General features: G+C 41.3%; 1 protein-coding gene across 3 annotated transcripts in view; it reads right to left on the bottom strand.

The window, feature by feature from the left end:
• Positions 1-22,746, bottom strand: part of LOC125305173 (endoplasmic reticulum metallopeptidase 1) — a 94,840-nt gene that overhangs the window by 11,747 nt on the left and 60,347 nt on the right. For all 3 annotated transcript variants that reach the window (XR_007195352.1, XM_048259807.1, XM_048259808.1), the window contains 3 exons: positions 15,763-15,937; positions 15,443-15,633; positions 15,144-15,296 (listed from right to left, as the gene is read on the bottom strand). Coding sequence is in view for 2 of the 3 variants with exons in the window: in XM_048259807.1 (XP_048115764.1) it covers positions 15,144-15,296; positions 15,443-15,633; positions 15,763-15,937 (519 nt within the window). In the remaining variant the exon portion in view is untranslated. The remainder of the gene's footprint in view (positions 1-15,143; positions 15,297-15,442; positions 15,634-15,762; positions 15,938-22,746) is intronic.

Raw genomic sequence — 22,746 nt, 5'->3', positions numbered from 1 at the left:
AAACAATAACCAAACAAAGCGTAACATACCACTTTTGCCGGCTTGTAGACCAAGAGAGGATGTTACAAGTTGTTGTTGTTGAGTTGGACATAAGGCGCTATAAAACTTGAGGTAACTCTTGTAAGCATTAGAAACGATAAAAACTTGCAGCGCATCAAACAGGTAGCCCCTTGTAGCCTCACAACCTCATTCATTAGGTTTCAAACATTTGACAGGAAGTGACATAGATATAGGCATCATAGGAGATTGAGTCCATCCAATATATTACAACGTTAATCAAATACATCATTACAATATCAATACATCTCAGATAAATCTGTACATTACAACGGTATATAAAATAAGATACATTATTATATTAATTGTGCAAATATGCGAAGATGGTGCAAAATATGCAAAGCTGGTGCAAAATATGCAAGGCTGAGTGGAAACCATTAAACTCCTATGGCTGCAGCTACACTCCCACCATCACATAAGTGTGATTCTGGAAACCCCAAGGTAAGTCCACTCACACACACACACACACACACACACACAATCTTTCACATGAATATCAAAGATATAATGAATTAACATAATCTGTGATTTAGAAATCTCACGCCTTAATCAGACTCAAGTAAGATATTGTTTTGTGTACAGGTCTTTCTAAATACACTGGCTTAGTAGTGCGTGCACCTTTACCATCTAGTGTTACATCACTGACTAAAAGTTTGACCTTCCTGACCCGCCCATCAGATCCCGGGAAGACTTCAACAACTTTGGCAAGCTTCCAACGGTTTCGTGGTGCCAGGTCATCTTGAAGTAGGACATCATCATTGACCTTTGTGTCTCGACGGTTCTTACTCCACTTACTCCTTTGTTGTAGATTCAAAAGATACTCCCTCTTCCATCTCGCCCAGAATTCATTGGCTAAAAAGTGGACTCTCTTCCATCTCTTCTTCAGATAGAGATCTTCCCTAGAGAACTCTCCAGGTGGAGATGCGATAATCTCTGACTTCATTGTTAATATGTGATTTGGCGTCAACAGCTCTGGTGCCAACGGATCATTTAAGAATTCAGAGGTCGACTATTCACTATTGCTATGGCTTCATACATGAAGGTTCTCAGTGAGGAGCTGTCCAAGGTTCTGGCAGACTGATCCAAGATGGATGTCAAGACACTCCGCACTGTTCGGATCTGTCGTTCCCAGACTCCACCCATGTGACTGGAGGAAGGTGGATTGAAGATGAAACGATAGCCCAGATCTTTCATGCGCTCTTGAGTGAATTTCATGAGGTCCTTGAACTCTTTCTTCGCACCAACAAAGTTAGTGCCTTGATCGCTACGAAGTTGACTTACGTTGCCACGGATGGAAATAAGGCAACGCAAAGCATTCAGGAATGCATCAGAACTGAGGTCGTCAAGCACTTCAATATGAACCGCTCTCGAACACATGCAAGTGAATAGAAGGCCGTATCTTTTCTCTTCTTCCATCCTTCACATAGAATAGTCCGAAACAGTCCATGCCACTGTGCGTAAATGGAGGAGTAGTCTCTAACCATTCAGGCGGTAGATTAGCCATAACTTGTTCTTAAGTGCCTTTACGAAACTTCCTGCATTTTACACATTTGCAGATGATTGAGGATACTTCACTGCTACATCCCAGAATCCAAATGCCCTTGGATCGGATCTCGTTCATCGTCATGCCGTGACCTTTATGGCAAATTCGTTCATGAAAATGTTTTATGAGGAGCCGGGACACATGATGGCCCTTTGGAAGAATGGGGATGGATCGCCGCTTTGGTCAATCTTCCTTCCATCCTCAGAATATTGTGCTCATCTACAAATGGGTGTAGCTTGTGCAGTCTGGAGGGCTGATTTGATTTCACCTCTTTCCTTTCTTTGAGAGCCTTGATTTCTCCACTGAAAATGTCTTCTTGGACTAGGCGGATTATAATTAGTTCAGCATCTTTCCTTTCATTAAGTGTTGTAGACTTTGATCTTTCTCTTAGCCCCTTTACATTCCTTGCCCACCACTTCAGTCTTGCTATGGCTTTCACCATCCTTCCCCAGTCTGAAAACTTCTGCAAACGATTCAACAGAGGCGTCTGCTCTGTCACATTGGTTGTGAGGACTTGGGTCCTTCTGAGCTCTGGGTCGCCATCACTTACTTCTGCCTTGACCTCATCTTTGGGGAGTTCTCTTTGCCACAGAAAACTTGGCCCAGTGAACCAGTTAGACTCCATAAGTTCCTTTGCTGTGATCCCACAGGATGCATGGTCAGCTGGATTATGTTCTGTGGCCACATACCTCCATTGACAAGATTCTGTGCTGGATTTGATCTGCTGAATCCTATTGGCTACAAAGACTTGAAACTGTCTTGCCTCGTTATTAATATAGCCCAGAACAACTTTGGAATCAGTCCAATAGAACTGACTGAGTTGATTCAACTCCAGTTCTCTTCTAAGCAGATCACCTGTTCTGGTGGCAACAACAGCTGCAAAGAGCTACAATCTCGGGATGGTTGTCACCTTCGTTGGGGCCACTCTTGCCTTCCCCATGAAGAGTGTGCAATGCACCTCCCCGTTCACCGTCACTGTCCTAAGGTAATAACCGGTCACACTGGCATCAGAGAAATGGTGCAATTCATAACACTGGACATCTTTACATACTGGTGGCACATAGCAACGTGATACCTTTATAGTGGACAAGTCTAAACGATCACGGAGCCAGACCTCCCAGTGCGGCTTGAGGTCTTCTGGAATCGGCTCATCTCAGCCTACCTTATCTCTACACATGGCATGCAGGATCCTTTTCCCAATCAGAATGAAGAGTGCCACAAACCCTAGCAGGTCAAAAATTGAAGCCACTGTGGAAAGAACACATCTTCTGGTGAATGGGTTTTTCTTTACAGTTACTCTGAACTGGAATGTGTCAGATGCCACACACCACTGTACTCCGAGTGCCCGTTCTACCTTGGCCTGTCCTAAGTCGAGGCTCAAGTCAGCAGCACTTTCCACGCACTCTTCTGTTGGAAGAGAGGCAATCACCTGCTTGCTGTTGGAGACGAACTTGTGCAAGTGAAGCTTACCAGACTTGCAGAGGTCTCTGGCTTCTCTCACAAGCTGAATGGCCTCTGTGTCGCTTTCAACACTTGTCAAACCATCGTCGACATAAAAGTTGCGTTGGATGAACCTTGCAGCGGCTTGACTGAACTCACCCTCACCTTGAGCAGCGAGATGCTTAAATCCAAAGTTTGTGCATCCAGGCGAGGAGGCAGCTCCAAATAGATGAACACGCATGCGGAATACTGATGGTCGTGCTTCCAGCTCACCACCTTCCCACCACAAGAACCGGAGATAGTCTTGATCTTCTTGGGCAACATGAAACTGATGAAACATGCGTTCCACATCGCACATAATGGCTACTTGACCCTTGCGGAAACGACACAGGACTCCTATGAGGGTGTTTGTGAGGTCTGGCCCAGTCAATAGATGTTCATTCAGGCATGTGCCCTTAAATCTTGCGGAGCAGTCAAAAACCACCCGGATCTTGCCGGGCTTCTGAGGCTGATAAACTCCATGATGCAGGATGTACCAGGCAGGCTGACTGTTAATCTCTCCATCATGAACCTTTTCTGCATCGCCACGAGCAATGATGTCCATCATAAAGGCCCTGTAATCTTTGAAGTATTATTCATCTTTCCTGAAGCGTCTCTACAAGCACTGGAGCCGGTGTTCAGCACAAGTTATGTTGTTTGGCAGAGCTGGTCTTTCCTCTTTAAAGGGCAGCGGCATCTCAAAATGGCCATCATTCTTTTGCTTGATGCCCTGTTTCAGTTTGGCCAAAAAACGAAGGTCCTCGAGACATGGCTACATCTTCACCAGTCCTTTCTGTGAAATCTGACTCAAAGATCTTCAACATGTACGCTGGAGCATTTCTTACACTTTAGTTCGATACACAAAGTGGACTTAAGTGGCTGAGGTGATCGAGTGGCTGGACGGGTTCCTTCAGGAGTCACGCACCCCATTTTCTCAGCAGAAATGGCACAAACTGCAGTTGACACAAACAACCACAAGGTGTCACTTTGGAGTTCTGCCACTACTCTTTTTGATGCGATCTGACTTACTGCTTCTATGATGCAGTTTCCAAGTCAGTAGAACAATCAGAGAAAGCTGAGCCATTACCAAACATATATGATAATACAATAGCGTGAGTTTATATATCTTATACCCTATTTGTCACGGTTACTTATAGATTTGATAGTGTAACGATAAGCGCATGAGATTTTCAGCGGGGGCACGGGAACTTAAATTGATCACGGTAGTTTAAGCTTACACTTAAACAGACAAAACATTCTAATATGAAAATGTAGATGCAATTGTTGTAAGATGGTGCAGCTTAAGAAAGCACCGTCTTGCCAGGGATGGAGAGAAGAAAGCAGGGGATATGTGTGTTAGAACTTAGATGCGTGTGGAAAAAGTAGCTGTGCTGTTGAGACTGGAGCGAGTCATATTCAAAATAATGCAAAAAATAAATCCGCAGATAAAACCAATTATCCTCATTCATTGCAACCGCGCAGCATGCCTGATTGCCCGGCGTTCAAAGCGAATAAGATATCAAAGCACCTTTTGGCGTTTGAATGTAGCACGATTTTTTTTAAACAGCTAGACAAATGATTTGGCTAATTGATAATAGCCTGTACACCAGCAATTGTTGAACATTTACCTGTAAAAGTACATTGACAGTAGCCCAGCCTAACAAGCATGTTGCATGTTGTAGGCCTACTGTAGAAATTTCACATAAATTGCAACCGCAACATGCCTGCTTGCCGACGTTCAAACGACAACGAAAAAGATATCAAAGCAACAAGTGTTTTTTCTTTTCTTTTTGAGCACGTCCGAATCCCAGGACATAACGCACTGGACCTTATAATAGGCTCTAGATATAATTCCAAAGGGGGCAGATAGGGGCCTACTGCACTTAACACTTAAAACGATGACTGAAAAACGAAGCTTCCCGAAATTTGAAATTGCGATCAGTGACTGGCATCGGGTGAACGAAGCTTTTTGAAGTTGAACAGGCTATTACAAACTATTTGCGCACCTCAATGTCACACGAAAGACTGGGCTCTCCCTTCTATGAATTGAAAAAGACGTTATGCTACCTGCAAACTGGCCAAAAGGAAGGAGTCGTAGCATGCAAGCTCCCAAATTGACCCAGTAGTCTACAGAAGGCATCAATAGCCTAAATTGTTGGGACTGGGGAGGGTCATGCGTTTTTTTCTCAATCACTTTGGAGGGTGTACCTGTACAGGACAGTAGCCCAGCCTAACAAGCAGAAGACATCAAAAGACGCAATTAATCAGAAATAAATAATGTAATCTGCATTGCTTTATTGAACAAACTGCAAGCAACAAGAGGGTTGAGTTCGCTGTGAGGCCAAACCCAAGAGCAGAGCCTATCTGTTAAGGCACTCGATAGGCTATAACGAGCTGTGTGCGCCTGGAAAGACAATAGAAGATGCTTTCTGAATATCACAGCGAAGACGGCTCTGGTCATCCCATACCCTCCCCCCACTTCCTGTAGCCTACCATTATGACTTTGCCGTTTTGGGACATTAAGCTTTTTCACGTTAAGCCCCCCTCCCCCACCCTCTTCTTTCACAAGCAGTGGGGAGCGCGGGGCACAAAGTAACACTTTTTGGTAGACAAAGGAGGGTTCTCCGCGCTTCTGTCGTTTGCCCACAATCCGTTGCAACCAGGCCAGGACAGATATTTTAGAGCAGGGGTGTCAAACTCATTTTCATAGAGGGCCACATCATTGAATTTATAGGTTACTGAGGGCCACATAATCGGCGAACATGTGCATGGTGTAACCATGAAATCGGTATTGCAGTATGGCTTATTCAAAATTGCTGTGAAATAATGGTCCTAACCACTTTAAAACAGTGTGGCTGAAATAAAAAAACAAACAGCCTACAACAGTAACATTTTCAAATGCAACTTCTATGCCTACAGTATTAGTTAACAACTGATCAATATGCATTCATGGACTGACATTGATGAGAATAAACTGCAGTCAATAATGTGCATAACAATGTCCATAACACATATCACCACTAAAATTAACTGTGGCTAAGAAAGGTAGTGTGTGTGTGTGTGTGTGTGTGTGTGTGTGTGTGTGTGTGTGTGTGTGTGTGTGTGTGTGTGTGTGTGTGTGTGTGTGTGTGTGTGTGTGTGTGTGTGTGTGAGAGAGAGAGAGAGAGAGAGAGAGAGAGAGAGAGAGAGAGAGAGAGAGAGAGAGAGAGAGAGAGAGCTATGGTACGTACACCCACCCACCCCCACCAAAACAAATTCACGCGTGTAGGCCCTACAATATTTGTCCGTTTCCCGGTTTTAGGTCCGTGCATTGCAAAAAAAGTAGCCTACATAGCATAACAATATCCACATGCAATAATACAACAACAACGTCTACGATGACCTATTCATTTGGACAAATTGATACAGCCCTATAGCTAAAGTTACCTTTAGTTTTGTTCTAGCGTACGGTGACGTCTGGCTTTAAACAGCTGTAATCTAACGTTCTGACAAGCACACAAATTGCCTACCTTGTTCTTGCCCATCTGGAATAACTCCTCTAGCTTTGCTGCCTCCATCCTTTCTGTTTTCGTTGTTTAAACTTTGTTTAAATCCATAACTAGTGAATTAGCCCAACATTGTGTGCTGATAACCATATATAGATAGCCGAGTAAAAGAAAACAACAAGTAGCCTAGTTGTGCCTGCGTGCGTATTCTGTCTCCTGCTCAAACAAAATGTGTGCACGTTAATTTTGATAACGTGTTCACTAACTTTACGCGATAGAAAATTGTAAATAGCCTGATGGCATGCAGCTAATGGGATACTGTGCATAGTTGGGAAGGTATGGTGAGCCAGTTTGGTGTGATACACATTATACACACACACAAGGGAAGTTTTCTCTCGTTGTTGAGGGACTGACGTGCGGGCCGTTCAAAATCATCGTGCGGGCCGTATGTTTGACATCCCTGTTTTAGAGAGAAGGAGAGACGCCGGTGCAGCTCAGATGTCTTCTTAAATTTTCTTTATTCTTCAGTAAAAGGTGCAGAACATTATTAAACTTTGACTAACGTTTCGATGTGTCGATGTTTTTGACTAACGAACATCGAAACGTTAGTCAAAGTTTAATAATGTTCTGCACCTTTTACTAAAGAGCTGCACCGTCTCCTTTCTCTCTAACATTTTTGGCTTTTGGCTAAAATCATTTGAGTTTCACTAGTCACATGTTTTAACAAGCAACACTTGTTATTGAACTAATAACAGACGTGTGTCGAAAATTGACTTTATTTTCCATACAGAGAAATAACAAATAATATGCAGAGTCTAACCAAGGTCAATCTTGCCAAAAAAGCCCTCAAACCTGAAAACACATGAGGCAAAAGTGCAAAACATCACAAAACTAACTAAACTAACACGCGCATATTTTTGTATTGCAATCATTGTAGCCTACAGTTGTAACAGCGTAACAGTCGCTTTTTACTCCCCGTATCGCTCATTATAAAGAACGTTTAACGGTCCCAAAAACAGCTATCAATTAATCACCAAACGTCTTATAAACAAGTATTGCCAGGAGCAACACCTTGCAAAAAATGATAACAATAGGCCTAGGCCTTTTATATGGCTCTGCTCCTGCCTAGATTCAAACTCAGAACTGCCTGAAAGTTGCAGACCTGTTCTGGAAAATCGTGCATTAACCCACTCGACCGTCAGACAACGCTATCTGCTTCGAGTAGGCCTATTGGGTAGGACTGTAGCCTACACTGGTTGCTGAGGCACAGTCTTGAGTGACCGAATTCGTTTTTTCTTTGTCATATGAATGCTGTCATTTTGTTCACATTACTGTTAAGGAGATGCTGTAGGCAAAGTCTATATTTCAACCTCGTTAGTGTAGTAAAAAAAAAAATCAGAACTATTCACAAGGTTTCTGGGCAGCATATTTATGTTCTGTTAGCAAGTTTAACTTCTCATGACTACCGACAAAGTAGCCTACTGCCAGCTGACTAAGCTCTCATTTTAAAACATTACTGAGAGACAGGCACTGTACAATCAAGAAATCTTGCCACTGAATCCAAAACTATGTTTAACATTATGTACAAAGCTTAGGCTACAGTGGACTAGCATGTTGCAGGGCTGCTAAAAACACAGAGAAACGCGACTGAAACTTCGCCAATCACAGCCCTTGCTGTCGAATCGCCGCCTGGTTCGACCGTGGAACGCCACAGCGGACTATGCTGCCCCCAAGCGGCTGCAGTTGTACTTACATTTCACCCAGCTGCGTGAATCACTATGATCGTGAATGAAGTGTCAATTTTTAACTGGGACCCACTGTAACTGGAAGGTTGATTCTTTCTTCAGACCTCAAACCTCTTACTTGTAGTCCATACAACTTATTGCTTGACACAACCATTGTCCTTGATGTGATTGTGGAGATCTTGAGCCTCACAGGATCTTGCTTTACATGCAACCGATCAGCTATGTCCTTCAGAATAAAGGTAGTGTCGTTCTGAGTGTCTAGCAAGGCGTACACCAAAATCTCTTCCTCAGGATTAGCTGCTGTTGACACGTACACTGGGAGATGACGTGTGGGTGTTTCTATCGTATGAATGACCCCGTTGGAAGTGGCCAGCTGCGTCTCTAGATAGTTATTGGGTTGCTCACATTTACTTTCTGCGGATCCCTGGCTGACAGCGGACTGCATCTGACGACCTTCAAGTCTTGGGGTTTCCCCCCGGTCTTGATGTAGACAGGTTGGATGACATTTTTTACATTTCTCACAGACACATCTGGAGATACAGTGCTTGGAGCTATGCCCAATCTTGAGACAACCGAAGCATAATTTCTCAGAATGAACAAACTTCACTCACTCTTCAACTGGCTTTTCCATGAACTTCCTGCATTTGTGCAAAGAATGCCCATGCCTTACACACACACAGGGTTGGTCTTCTCACTTGGTGAAAGTTTTAGCAGTAGAGTTACGATTTCTGTGAAGCTTGTGATCTGGATCACTCTGTCTAAAGTTTTCTTGTTCTGTGGACTTCAATGCTTGGAGTGAGGTAATGGAGTTACAGGCGATTCTGGCCTCTTTGTTGAGAAACTGAACAAACAACTTGAAGTCAGGAAAGGCATTGTGTTCATCTTGGAAAACTGTAGCTGTTCTGTTCCAAAGGGAGCTCAACCAGTCAGGCAGCTGCAAACACAACACTTCTGCTGCTCTTACATAACTTGCACCACTATGCCACCACTATGGGCAGCCGTGGCCTACTGGTTAGCACTTCGGACCTGTAACCGGAGGGTTGCCGGTTCAAACCCCGACCAGTAGGCCACGGCTGAAGCGCCGCTGTTGATGCAGGCAGCTCACTGTGCCGGGATTAGTGTGTGCTTCACCTCACTGTGTGTGTGCTGTGTGTGTTCACTAATTCACGGATTGGGATAAATGCAGAGACCAAATTTCCCTCACGGGATCAAAAGAGTATATATACTTATATACTTATACTTGCTTACTTAGGTCAAACAGAACTACCTCAGCCATTTATTGGCCTGACTTTGCACTATTATATTGACTGTCTATGCACAATTGCACAATTTCAACCCAATTTTGCTGCTCTTATTTCTTCATTGTATGTGCCTTCTTATTTACTTTTTATTGTTTACTTGAATGTTATGTTTGTCTGTGGACTTAATTGGTAAAATATGTCTTGTCTTCACCGTGGGATAGTGAGAAATGTAATTTCGATCTCTTTGTATGTCTGGGCATGTGAAGAAATTGACAATAAAGCAGACTTTGACTTTGAGGCTCCGGAATTGGAATCCTGTTTGCTGTTATTGCCTCTGCAAGCATTTTCACAAGGTTGTTCATGTGAAGTAGTTTGAGTATTTGCTTGAGGTACTACTGCCTCAACGCCGGAGTCTTGTGGGAGGGTGGAAGAAGATCTAGGTGGGACCTTACCTTGCAAAGACACAAGTGGGAGGACGACAGGTTGCCTGCAGTAACATGGGCGCCCAGTCTACCTTGAGAGGTTGACGCAAGAAGGTCTTGTGGGTCTTCCTCAGCATAAACTTGTAGTCTGGCCTGTGCAGCATTATGCTTCTTTACCTCCTCTAACCGCTCCACCTCTTTTCTCTTTTCCTCCAATTTCCTTTTCCTTTCAGTGCCTTCCGCTATGAAGCGAGCTCTTTGCCTTGCCCTTTCTGCCTCCATTGCTCTTTCTTGTACCTCTCGCTCAGCTGTCACCTTCTTTTCTTCTGCTTCCAGTTCTCGGATCTCCTCTTCACATTTGTGTTGGGATTTCATGATTTTAATTACCTCTTGAGTTGCTGCCGCTTCGGCTGCAGCTTGCTGCCTTTTCTGCACGGACTTAAGAGAGGCCCAACTGGAAGGTCTAGATGCCGCAAAAGATCGCACGGAGACAACACTAGACTCTGTAGGATCAAACACCGAATCAGCCTCAGGTCAGGGTATATCTTCTGGATCACCTGCAGCAGTGATGAAACACTGAGCCTTTTCGTTTGCCGTTTTAGTGATAGCATAACATGAATCGTTTTTTCTCCTAATTTCAAGATCAGGGACTGCTATGGCTCTGATTCGATCATAAATGGCATTTACATCAGTCTGATGGGCATTAACAGCAGTGACAATTTCAGTAACAAATTCTGGATCTTTGTGTTTCATTGATCTCTTCAACCCATTGATATGGTACTTCCACCTTTTATACATACGCTCAAAGGCTCTTTTCAAATCATTCAGTTTAGCAGCTTGCATTTGCTTTCCCTTTTCTGAGAGGACGCGTGTACGTTGACTTCTCCGAATGTCAGGTGGAATAGAATCGCCAAATATGAATGTAATTCTGCGGCATAAAGCAGATGTATTTGTTTATTGTACAGAAAAATAAAAATTACATGTCAAGCAGTCAGTTGACTACATTGCAGTCAAGAAGTAGGGCAAATTAACATGGGTCATAGTTGTCTAGCCTGTTAAAAACGTCGCTAGATAGTATTAAATCGCCAACAACATTGTAACTAGTTTTCTGCAGAAGCCAAGGCTACAGATAATTCTGAACAGTTATTTCTCTACTGGCTCAATTATCACACAAGACACTGTTTTGATTTGCGTAGTTGCGTTACCCCAAACACTAACACTACTGACAATAACTTAGACAGCAAATTAAGATATTTTTTCGTTTTGTGGAGCGGCACCGGTAGGCTATCAAAAGCAGATTTCGATTTTTGTTACCACCGTGTAGTCAAGCCTTAAGCCATACCCAAGTAGCCTAAATCGAGGTAATGTTTAATTATGCATGATTTATTTTGTTATTGAATTTGTAGGCTGGGATTCCTCTCGGCAACAATTATGTTTAAAGGTAGCCCCCTGCTTTTTCAGAAGGGGCGGCAGTGAGGCTGCTGACAGAGCGATGTACAGTGGCAGAGTGACACACAGTGGCTGAAAGTGGTACTAAAGTTTCACGCAGCTTCACGCCGCATAACCCTAACCATACAAATAACAACAATACAAAGTTACATTAACAGTAAACAATTTAAAAAGTTGGTAAGACTATAGCTGTAATAAATTCAACTCAATCAATAGGCAAATGTAAATAAGTAAATATTATACTATACAAACCATAACGAAAAGAAACACTTAATAAACTAAGTGCATGCTGAACAGATACTGTATGCCTTTAGACCCCTCTTGAATGACTCAAAACTATCACAGGAACGGAGAGCACTAAGCAACTCATTCCACCAACAGGGAACCACTGAGGAAAATAGTCTTGAATTTGGCCTAGCGTTTATGGCTGTCAACACAACAGAGGCTCATCAGAAGACCGCAGTGGACGGTTGGGGATATATATCTTGATCACTGAATTAAGATAGCAGGGAGCAAATCCAGTCAGTGCCCTATAGGTCAAAGTGAGAGATTTGTATTTTATTCTGGCCACTAAAGGGAGCCAATGGAGAGTAACTAGGAGAGTTACATGTGTCCTCTTTGGCTAATTGAAGACCAGGTTTTTCTTCATATTTTTGCATTAATGTCACTAGGAAGCATGCCAATAGAAATATATTCATATCTGTGTAAGTGGGATTGGCTGTAATCTGGCAATATAAGAATCATGATAGTGGGATACTCTATGGCTGAGCAATTACAAAAATGCATGTACTGACATAAATAGATTATATTAGAATACAATTCGGCCCAAAGCTGGAGACTATGTAGAAATGTATTGCAATTTCAAAACCGGATTACTCAGGAACCGCTTATTGCACAGAAGAATGCTTAATATCCTCGAATTCACGAAGGTTTGCTGTTTATTGTGATATAGGGGGTAACCATGTGTTGAGTGAAGGGTTAGTGAGATATTTCACTGAGAGCAATGGGTGTGCAGAACTGTGTGCAAAATGCAAATATGATTTCTCACGAACCATTTCATCACAGCAACTTGGCACTAATATAATTGGAAAGCTTAGATTCCGCTCGTTCACATGATGTGTGATATCTGTGTAAGGTTTAGTTTTGTTGAACCTCATCTGTCAGGTATTTGACCTACCGGGTTGACACTTCAGCGTGAGAAATTGGGGGTGTGGTGAGTGAGCTTGTGAAACCAATCAAATGCTCAAAGCATTCGTACCTGAAGCCGGGGTAATGCGGGCGGGAAATGCGCCTGGGATGGCTTGTGAAGTAGCATCGCAAATGTGAGAAAATTTCAAAAATTCCACAGACACGGGGCACTCTTCAACCCCCTCACCGTCTCTGAAAGCATAACTAGTTGATAACGAGTGGCTCAACAGGTAGATCTATAGATAAACTCATTTTTCAGGCAATTGACAGACCGGGTTGACACTTCAGCGTGAGAAATTGGGGGTGTGGTGAGTGAGCTTGTGAAACCAATCAAATGCTTATGTCCAATGCATGACAGTTGGCAGCCCTGCATTATGTGTTAAGATATATCTGCAAATAAACCTGGCATGGGTTTATCAGGCATAAAAAAAAAAAGGTTTGGTTCCTGTTGGTTGTCAGTTGAGGCCATGGGTCGGTAGGGAATTTTTTATTTTTTTTCCCCCCAGTGGCAGTAAGGGATAGGTAGGATTTCACAAGGTTTTTTGAGACTGTTGCGACCTAAAATGCCTGGATGGAAGTTGCGGTGTTTTTAGCTGTTTCTTGTGGAGAAATTGCAGGAGGAAGTGAAAATTGCAAAAATAGTTGCGATTTTTTTTTTTTTTTTTTTTTTTTTTTTTAAATGTAGGGCAATTAAGGTTAGTAAGACCAAAATCACACTGATCATCTTGATGCTTATTAAAAAAGGATAATCAAAGGTAAACAGTAAGGATTTCAGAAAATCAAAGTAGGCCTACTTTATTTGTGAAAATGCTTTGACTGAGGTAATTCACAAAGCAGTATAACCTTTCGTAGAACTGTCCAAAAAAGACAGTCACCTAAGGAGATGGCATTATGTCATATGTTTCAATACATTCATATATTTTGTAATTCATATTAAGTTCATATCTTTTTAATAATTCATAGTCTGTGGCCTGCATAATTACTAATAGCAAGTAAGTATCTAGTAATTTCATATTGATTTAAACTATTTGACTACACTTCTGTTTATTGTCATTACATTGGTGGTGTACGTCTAATTGACTGCCTCCCCCTTTAAGGACGTGAGAGTAGCCTATTTACATTTCTGAGTGGATTGGAAGGCTTGCATCTCACTGTAATGCACTATGCAAAAATCACTTTTTGCATAGTGCATTACGATATGTGGATGCAATTGGGAATGTCTTCTATGTCTTTAGTTAAAATAAATGTAAAAAAAAACCTCCTCGAATGAAATCATTCTTGGATCATAGAAGAGGTACTGTAAATGTCTTGCAATTTTTTTAATTTCTATGATTTTGGTAGCACTACTCAAACTAAGCCCACAAGCTAGCAAACATGACATAAGCTAAAAGGACATCCAGGTAAACGTTTGCCAATGGGTTGCATAGCCTACTCAAATGTCAGTACTCTGCTTACTTACTTTCATAGCCTAGGTAGGTTAGCTACACATTAGGTTGAGAGATGCAAGTAAGCAGATTATTAACGTTAGCCTTCTATTTATTGTCATCAAAACTGCAGAGGAACGAACACGTTAGGGCAGTCTTTGGTGTCATATGCAGAAGTGTGCCATCTGGCTCAATATTCTGCGCGAGGGACTGTTGTGGTAGGTGAAATTTCACGGTGAAACTACGATGATTGGTAAAATTTGTGAAAAAGTTGCGGTGTTTGTAAGTGACGAAAACAATCGTCTTCGTGAACAGCTGTGCATAGGCTACTTTGTAAAAGAGAGAATACGCTCATCCCTATACATAACGCAAGGGGTAATTAATGTAATTATAGTTCGCCTTTTATTTGTGGATTTATTTAATGTAGCCTAGACTATTTAGTGTTATTTCTTCCCCAAGCTCATAAAATAAATTTGGGTCGCACATAAATTGACAGGGTCGGTCGGAAACCGGAACCCAATAAAAAAAATGTTTATGCCTCATAAACATTATGGTTAATTGGGCTATGACCAATCACTGAATTATGTCTATATTTTGCTGGTGCTAGCTAAACTCTAACTGACTTTCACAGTGACAGCCATACGAAGATGCCAAAGAGAGGCAGCTAAGTTAGTAATGATAAACCGGAGGACGCTAATAAATATATTACTCTTTCATATTTTTATTTTGTAATTTTCTTAAATCAATCTGATCGGCACTGACATCAAAACATGGAACAGACGCGGGCGCTTGTTAGAAGCCATAACTCCAGAGGCACCGCAACTCCTCAGCCGGTCAGTCAACAGCGTGTGTAGGCTAAACTCAAAAATACGAGAGAAATGTCAATAGTGACCTAGCCATTTCAGTGTGTCAAAATAAAACTCTGTATTATTTCATGTATGAAGGTTATACTGTCGCGGATGTCTCTTTAAGAATCGTGGCCAGCCACGGCCGTTACAGTTGAAGCCATCGACGGCCGATATGGGGCAAAAAAAAACGACATAGGGCATCCTTTAACCATCACAAACACAACTTTCATTATTCATATCTGAGAAAAGCTGTAGGCTGTACCTGCAAAAACACTCGCTTTGGTCTGGGGCTATATGAGTTGGAAGAATAGGGGAAGAACACTCCACATGATACCAGAATGAAGACCACCACAAAGACAGTCCCCAGAACTGTCAAGATCCATTTAGTACTACGGGCCAGGTAGATGAAGTGCATCTATAGATAGATAGATAGATAGATAGATAGATAGATAGATAGAGAAAGAACAGAAATAGAGTGGAAAAAACAGTAGAGTGACACAGCTAAATTCAGTTGACCAGTATGTTTTTTTCCCCTTGGGTGCATTTAAAAGCATAACTTACAAAATATGAGGAGAGGAGGAAAGTTCCAAGGGTGATGAGTGAGGCGAGTACCACATCAGGGGGTATCTCGGTGCCACTGCGGCCCAGGATTGGAGTGAAAATCTCAAAGACCACCCAGATTAGGAACATGAAGTGCACATAAGGTAAAGCCAATCCCACCAGGTACAGGATTGAGTATTTCACTGATGCACCTGAGGATACATGTTGCATAATTGCAGCATAGTCTTGAAAAGCAAATACACAGAAGAAATACTGATCGAGTGATCAGCATATTGATAGATGTATGGAGGATGAGAAAAGAGGAGATAGAATGTACGAACCTCTCTGTTTGAATTCTCTGGATAAGAGCAGCTTTGTGGTCAGGGGGAAGGCCACCATCAGCATTGGCACATAGGCAGAACACAGGCCCTGCTGGGTGAGGTAGACCAGTGCACAGCACCACAGCACAAGACTTACGTCGAAAAACAACTCTCCCAGCTCCAAACGCTGCACATTCTAGGATAACAATAACAAAGCCAGGGTGATGCATCGAAAGAAGAATATATACAGGGGGTGTGAGGAAATTACAAAAAAGATAACAGAAAAGAATAGCCTCTGGATATAGAAAACACAGGAAAAGGGAGGGAGGATTGACAAGTTATTGACAAGAAGTGATGATGTCAAACAGGTAAACAGGTGGATGATGAACTTTTATTTAATGGAGCTACACTGTTGTAATATATGATAAATGCAGTTGCAGTTAGGCATTGTTTTCCTGAAATATTGAAGATATCTGTTCTGCATGTCAACATATGGGGCGTGCCATGACAAAATGAGTCCTGTGTCGCGGAAATCCATTTCCAGATATAGCCATTTGAATGCAGAGAGGGCTGAAAAATAACTCATTTATCTGTGATGCTCATTGTAAAATGACCTAACAATATCATTTTGAAGGCCACATGTGTAAGCTGTGCATTAAAGTTTGGATAAAAAAAGTTGACGTTTTTCTTACTCGTTCAGAGACTTGCTGTGTGAGAACAGGAAAGTTTCAGTTTTCTTTGGTCTGATAACTTTGTGTTTCGGCTTTTGGCCTCTTCAAGAAGTCATCAAAAATAGGCTATCCACTCGTAATTATTCTGAACAAAATGTCTATTTTAGCCAAGAGATTCAGTAGGAGAAACAGCAACCCATACAATTGTTGCTAACCAGATTCCTCACAGAGATTGCACCCGACTGGTCTGATTCAATTCGTTTTTGAGTTGGAGTACTATTTAAAAACAAAAACATTAGGCTATGCATTAAGCATTAGGCTATTGTTGTACTTGTCGTCTTCAGAAGTTGATCGAACATTATAGGCTACCTCACAAGTTATGCGAATGCCTCACGAGTTTTACTGCCTGCGTGAAAGGAACATTTAAAAGTTTGGATCTTTTCGGATTAAACAATAGAGATCCTGAAGCAATTCAATCTTTGGCTACGGAAGCTGATTTTCTCAAAACTTGTTTTTTTGCTGAGACGAAAATGAACGAGCTTTCACATTTTGGCCAATATCTCTGGGTTGGCTAAATGGAATTGAACAAATTACCCCTTGTTTTAAACCATAAGTTCTATGGATTATGAATATCCAATAAACCCATTTTTTGTACTTTGTCGAACTGGACTCATTTCGTCGTGGCACACCCCATATGTTGCTAAAAACCTGTAATAATCGTTCAGCATTAATTATGCCTTTCCAGGTATGCAAGCTGCTCATGTCAAAGGCACTAATGCACCCCATGCCATCATAGATTAAGCAATAAGCCCCGAGAAGCCGTAGGTTACACTGATTCTACAACAGCTAAGGGGCGTTGTTAGGCACGACGCGCTAGTGGAGTCGAAATGCGGTCAAGGTGTATGTTTATGTTGCATTTTACAACGGCATCGAACGTGATTCAGCCATTTACAAACAAGGACCGGAACTATCAGTTTTAGAAGCTGGCTTTTGAGCTGTACAATACATGTTGAATGGTCCCTCTCCTCTTTAGCCTGAAGGATGCAGAGTCCATGAGATCCATAAAGAATTACTAATTTTGATTAGTCCATCTCACATGAGTTTTGGACCAGCATTTATGGTTGGAGCATCAAACTATGTTGACAATGTTAACAAAAGCTCTCCTGACCTCATGCAATGATTTTCATTACAGAAACAGGTATGTATTGTAATGCAGTGCCATCTCAGATCTCATTTAAGATCACAGCCATCCAATATTGATTTTCAGCCCTGTGCCTTATGTTTTTATTTCTCTGGATTCTCTTAATATTTGAATTATATAATGTCCTATAGATCAGTGGTTCTCAAACTGGGGGTCGGGACCCCCAAGGGGGTTGCCAAAAATATTGGGGTCGCGAAATTATTTGCAGTCTAGATTAAAGGTTTTTAGTCAAAGGCTGCCATAGACATAATGCCTTTGATGTTCACATAGCCTACCTATGAGTGAAGACATTTTCTGGCTCTGCTTCCAATGCCCATCTCACAACATTTCGAAAACAAAATTCCACCGGTTAGAGAGAAGGGGGTCGCGAGACTTGGCCCATGTTTTTTTCACCAAATTCTTATGATGAATACCTCTGCATCTTTGCTTCTGAGAGACTTATGCTACCCATATATCAGAAGACTTTGAAAAAATTTGGAATAGATTTTTGAAAGAATACAGTCTCAAGTCACAGATTTTATAGTCACAGACTATGATTTTGCAACAACTACAAAACTGCAAATAGATTCCTTTAAGTTATTTCCCATCGTGCACTAGATATCAACAGGAACTCAACCACGCTTGTATAAATGATGTAGCCTACTCATAGAAAAGTCATATTTTTGTGGTTCTGCTGCATTGTTTCATGTGTGACATCCCTAACCAATGCAAGAGCAGGTAAAGGGGAAGTATTTTTGGGCAGGTCATTGGGCTATAGAGTTGTTCGGTCACATGGAATAGCCTACTAATAATTTATAACAAACAAAATAACAAATAATCATAAATTGAAGAAAAGGAGAGTGCTGCGTTGGGTCAATTGTTTGAAGAAAACATCAGGTGCTCATCAGAAAGGACATGAGAACTTCAATTTTTAGCTTGTGACTATCCCCAAAGTGTGAAGGCCCCATAGGTTCCTTGTTGAAGGTGGTAGTCTTAAAAATCCGAGGCACACTGATATTGATGAAAAAAAGTTAAAAATCCTTTATTTTAAGGGATAACGCCTACGCGTTTCGACTGCAAATCAGTCTTCATCAGGGCAAAAAACAAATAATCATATAGGCTACAGCTGCAAACTACTTTAGCCCTTCCTGTTTGGTGCTGGAGAGAGCTCACTCTTTGGTTTTATATTGTTCACGTCACTATTTGCATGATGAGCCAAGACTTGCAGTATTATCAAACACGTTTGATATTGTCGTAACGTCAAATGCAAGTCAAGTCACTTTTATTTATATAGTGCATTTTTGTATGTACAGAGGGCAACCCAAAACGCTCCAACATACAAGACATTGACACACAGGACAAAGATGCTGAACAGAGACACCAAGACATGACAAACAAATTTACAAAATAACAAATGACACACAAGACAAAAGCTGCCAGACGGAGCAGCATAGTCGCCAGCGTACCCGTGACACCAAGACATACAACAAACGAATTAACAAATAATAAAAATATAAAAAGTATTTTTGTGTGGCGTGCTCCAATGTTCCTTCTTTCCTGATTCCCACTGACACTAGTAAATGACGCTAGGTGTTGTGGACTTCAGCAGCCAATGAGAATTGGACTTCAGCAGCAAATGAGCACTTAATCTCCCCTGAATTTTCTGATTGGTGGACAATTGTGGAACAAACGTAACGCTGTCGACAGTTCTGAGCGAGCACACAGATGAAGTTGAGTGAGCGCGACAGAGATCTCCTGAGCGAGCGAAGGAACAGTTTATGTGAGCACATTCAGTGAAACTGAAAGAAAGGGGGCTGATGTTGCACATACATATTGATATTAGCAAACAGGCAAAGACATTTGTGGAGCACAACATAGATTCCTTTTTGCTCAACTACAAGATTTTTTTCCCTCAAGTTTCATTTTTCCTCAAAATATAATTTATGTGCTCGCTCAAAATATTTTTCTGCGCTCAAATTGTGCTACTGCTCGCTCATAAAAGTGGAACAAATGTAACGCCATAGAGGCCTATGTTTCAAAGATTTAGAAGCGGGGCACGTAGCGCTCTCGAATGTTTGGTAGCAACCCAACCACTGGTAAAGCAAAAAAGTGTTTGTCTGAGGAAAAAAAAAAACTGATCATAAAATGTAACATAAAGGAACGATGGTGTTATAGAAATGTAGTGTAGTAATAGTACAGATATTTGCTGAAAAATGTAATGAAGTAAAAGTCAAAAGTATGCAGTATAGATTCTACTTAAGTAAAGTACAAATACGTGGAAAATTTACTTAAGTACAGTAACAAAGTATTTGTACTTCGTTACATTTTACCACTGAGCTTATGCCAACCACGGGATGAATCACATAAGGGGGCGCTAGCGAGTTCTTGGGCCACGCCCGGGGCCAAGCCTTTGTCCCCGAGTAGTGGGTGCAACGACTGACGTGTGTACCAAATTTCATGATTTTTGACCATGGGAACCACCTCAAACAAGGCAAAGTATGGTCCCAAAAGAAAGGAAAAAGAAGAATCCTTACAAAAACAATAGGGCTTCGCACGTTGGTGGTGTCCCGGCCCTGCACCATTGGTGTTCGGGCCCTAAATATAACCGCAAGCGGCAATGACCGGCCCGATCATGTGTGGCTCTGCGACCCGTGCCATTTCGGAAACCAAAAATGCACTCACATGTGGTGCGAGTGTCAGTGTCAAATTTTATACATTGGATATACTTACTCACTTCCTGTTGGGTGTGACGTTTTACACTGTGACAATGATACTCACTAGGTGGCACCACACTACCACCATACTTCCTTTGGAGGCACACACATTCAGGTGCAGACTGGTGTCAGGAAATGCAGGCCAGTGTTACATTATTCTATATATGTAGCAACATGGCTGGTGTGCGTGTGACAAGTAAAAGCACCAATTAGAGTATTGACATGTACAGCTGCTTTAGAGATGCAAAATATCCATTCCCGGGGAAAAAAGGAGCACTAAAAAGACAAAAAAAAGAGCTGGGAGGTAAAATGTCATGCAAGGTGCCATGAACTGGATAAATTATTAGCTACCTGCTCATTTTCTGAATGTGTAGCCTAATTAGCGCTCCTGGGCTATTCATCTTGTAGAATATTTATTCTGAATTTCATGGATACAACATATTTGTCATGTAAAATCATGTAAGATAGACCAAATGTCTGATAGGCTCTACACATTTATAACGAGCAAGTGACCAGCAGGGAAAGGCTGGAGGAAGAGGCCTCTAGTCTGTAGGGATGGTATCCCGAAAGAAAGCAAAAGAGTGTGCACATTGATTACACCTATAGAGACGTATTGCTGAAATAAACTATTGCAGTCTGATACAAACGGTAATCAATTTATGACTTGGTTATAAGTCATAAACCAAGTAACCATACCATAAGTCATAAACCAAAAACCATAGACCATATAACTAATACAGCACACCTATAGCTTGCTAGGAACCTAAGCTGAGCAGAAAAGCTGAGCAAAGGGCTTCCATATGAAGAGTTTGGTTCCAAAATGCTATGTCTCCATTTTTAAAAACATTCATAAGTCATGTTATCTAAATGTGTACCAAATTATTATGCAAATTACATTTTTCTCAGATTTTCCTAAATAGTTGAGGCAAATGACAGTCAGCATAATTTTCAAGTCATCAACCGTTCAAATTCAAATTTTATTAAACAAACCTCCCAATGACAATGACAGTATTTTTTTCAAAAATAAAAAAAAACTCAAAATGCACTGTTCCAAATTATTATGCACAACAAATTTTAGAAATATCTCACATTTGCGATGCTACTTCACAAGCCATCCCAGGCCCGCAATACCCCGGCTTCAGGTATGAATGCTTTGAGTATTTGAGTATCTCACGCTGAAGTGTCAAATACCTGACAGATGAGGTTCAACGAAACAAAATCTTACACAGATATTACACATCATGTGAACGAGCGGAGTCTAAGCTTTCTAATTATATTAGTGCCAAGTTGCTGTGATAAATGGTTTGCGAGAAATCATATTTGCATTTTGTACACAGTTCTGCACACCCATTACTCTCGGTGAAATACCTCACTAACCCTTCACTCAACACATGGTAAACCCCATATCACAATAAACAGCCAAACATACCGAATACGAGGATATAAAGCATTCTTCTGTACAATAAGCGGTTGAAGTTGCAATAAATTTCTACATAGTCTCCAACTTTGGGCCGAATTGTATTCTAATGTAATCTATTTCAGTATGCATTTTTGTAATTGCTCAGCCATAGAGTATCCCACTATCATGGTTGTTATATTGTCAGATTCCAGCCAATCCCACTTACACAGATATGAATATATTTCTATTTGCATGCTTCCTATTGACATTAATGAAAAAATATGTAGAAAAACCTGGTCTTCAATCAGCCAAAGAGGACACATGTAACTCCTCTCCTAGTTACTCTCCACTGGCTCCCTTTAGAGGCCAGAATTAAATATAAATCTCTCACTTTTGCTATCTTAATTCAGTAATCAAGATATATATCCCCAACCGCCCACTGCAGTCTTCTGATGACCCTCTGTTGTGTTGACAGCCATAAATGCTAGGTCAAATTCAAGACTATTTTCATCAGTGGTTCCCTGTTGGTGGAATGAGTTGCCTAGTGCTCTCCGTTCCGGTCATAGTTTTGAGTCTTTTAAGAGGGGTCTAAAGGCATATCTGTTCAACATGCACTTAGTTTATTAAGCATTTCTTTTCATTATGGTTTGTATAGTACAGTATTTATTATTTACTTACATTAGCCTATTAATAATAATAATAATAATAATAATAATAATAATAATAATAATAATAATAAGCTTTATTTGTATAGCACCTTTCATATACAGAATGCAGCTCAAAGTGCTTTACATTTGAAGCATGTAACACAATAATAGTCAGTCAGTCATTATCAATCACTTTTCTTCATTGCTGGGGCCGTTTATGATAGATATAGACAAATATATAGAAAATAACAAGTCATAAGACTGGCAGTCTTAACCCTTTACCCCCCACAAGCACGCCATATGGCAACTGTGGCAAGGAAGAACTCCCATTTTCCAGGAAGAAACCTTGAGCAGAACCTGACTTAATAGGGGGAGCCCATCTGCTTCTGGCTGA

Source organism: Alosa alosa, chromosome 12 (genome assembly GCF_017589495.1).
Source record: "Alosa alosa isolate M-15738 ecotype Scorff River chromosome 12, AALO_Geno_1.1, whole genome shotgun sequence".
Lineage (NCBI taxonomy): Eukaryota > Metazoa > Chordata > Actinopteri > Clupeiformes > Clupeidae > Alosa > Alosa alosa.
Note: the sequence above shows the minus strand (reverse complement) of the source record. Positions and strands in the feature narration are given on the sequence as shown.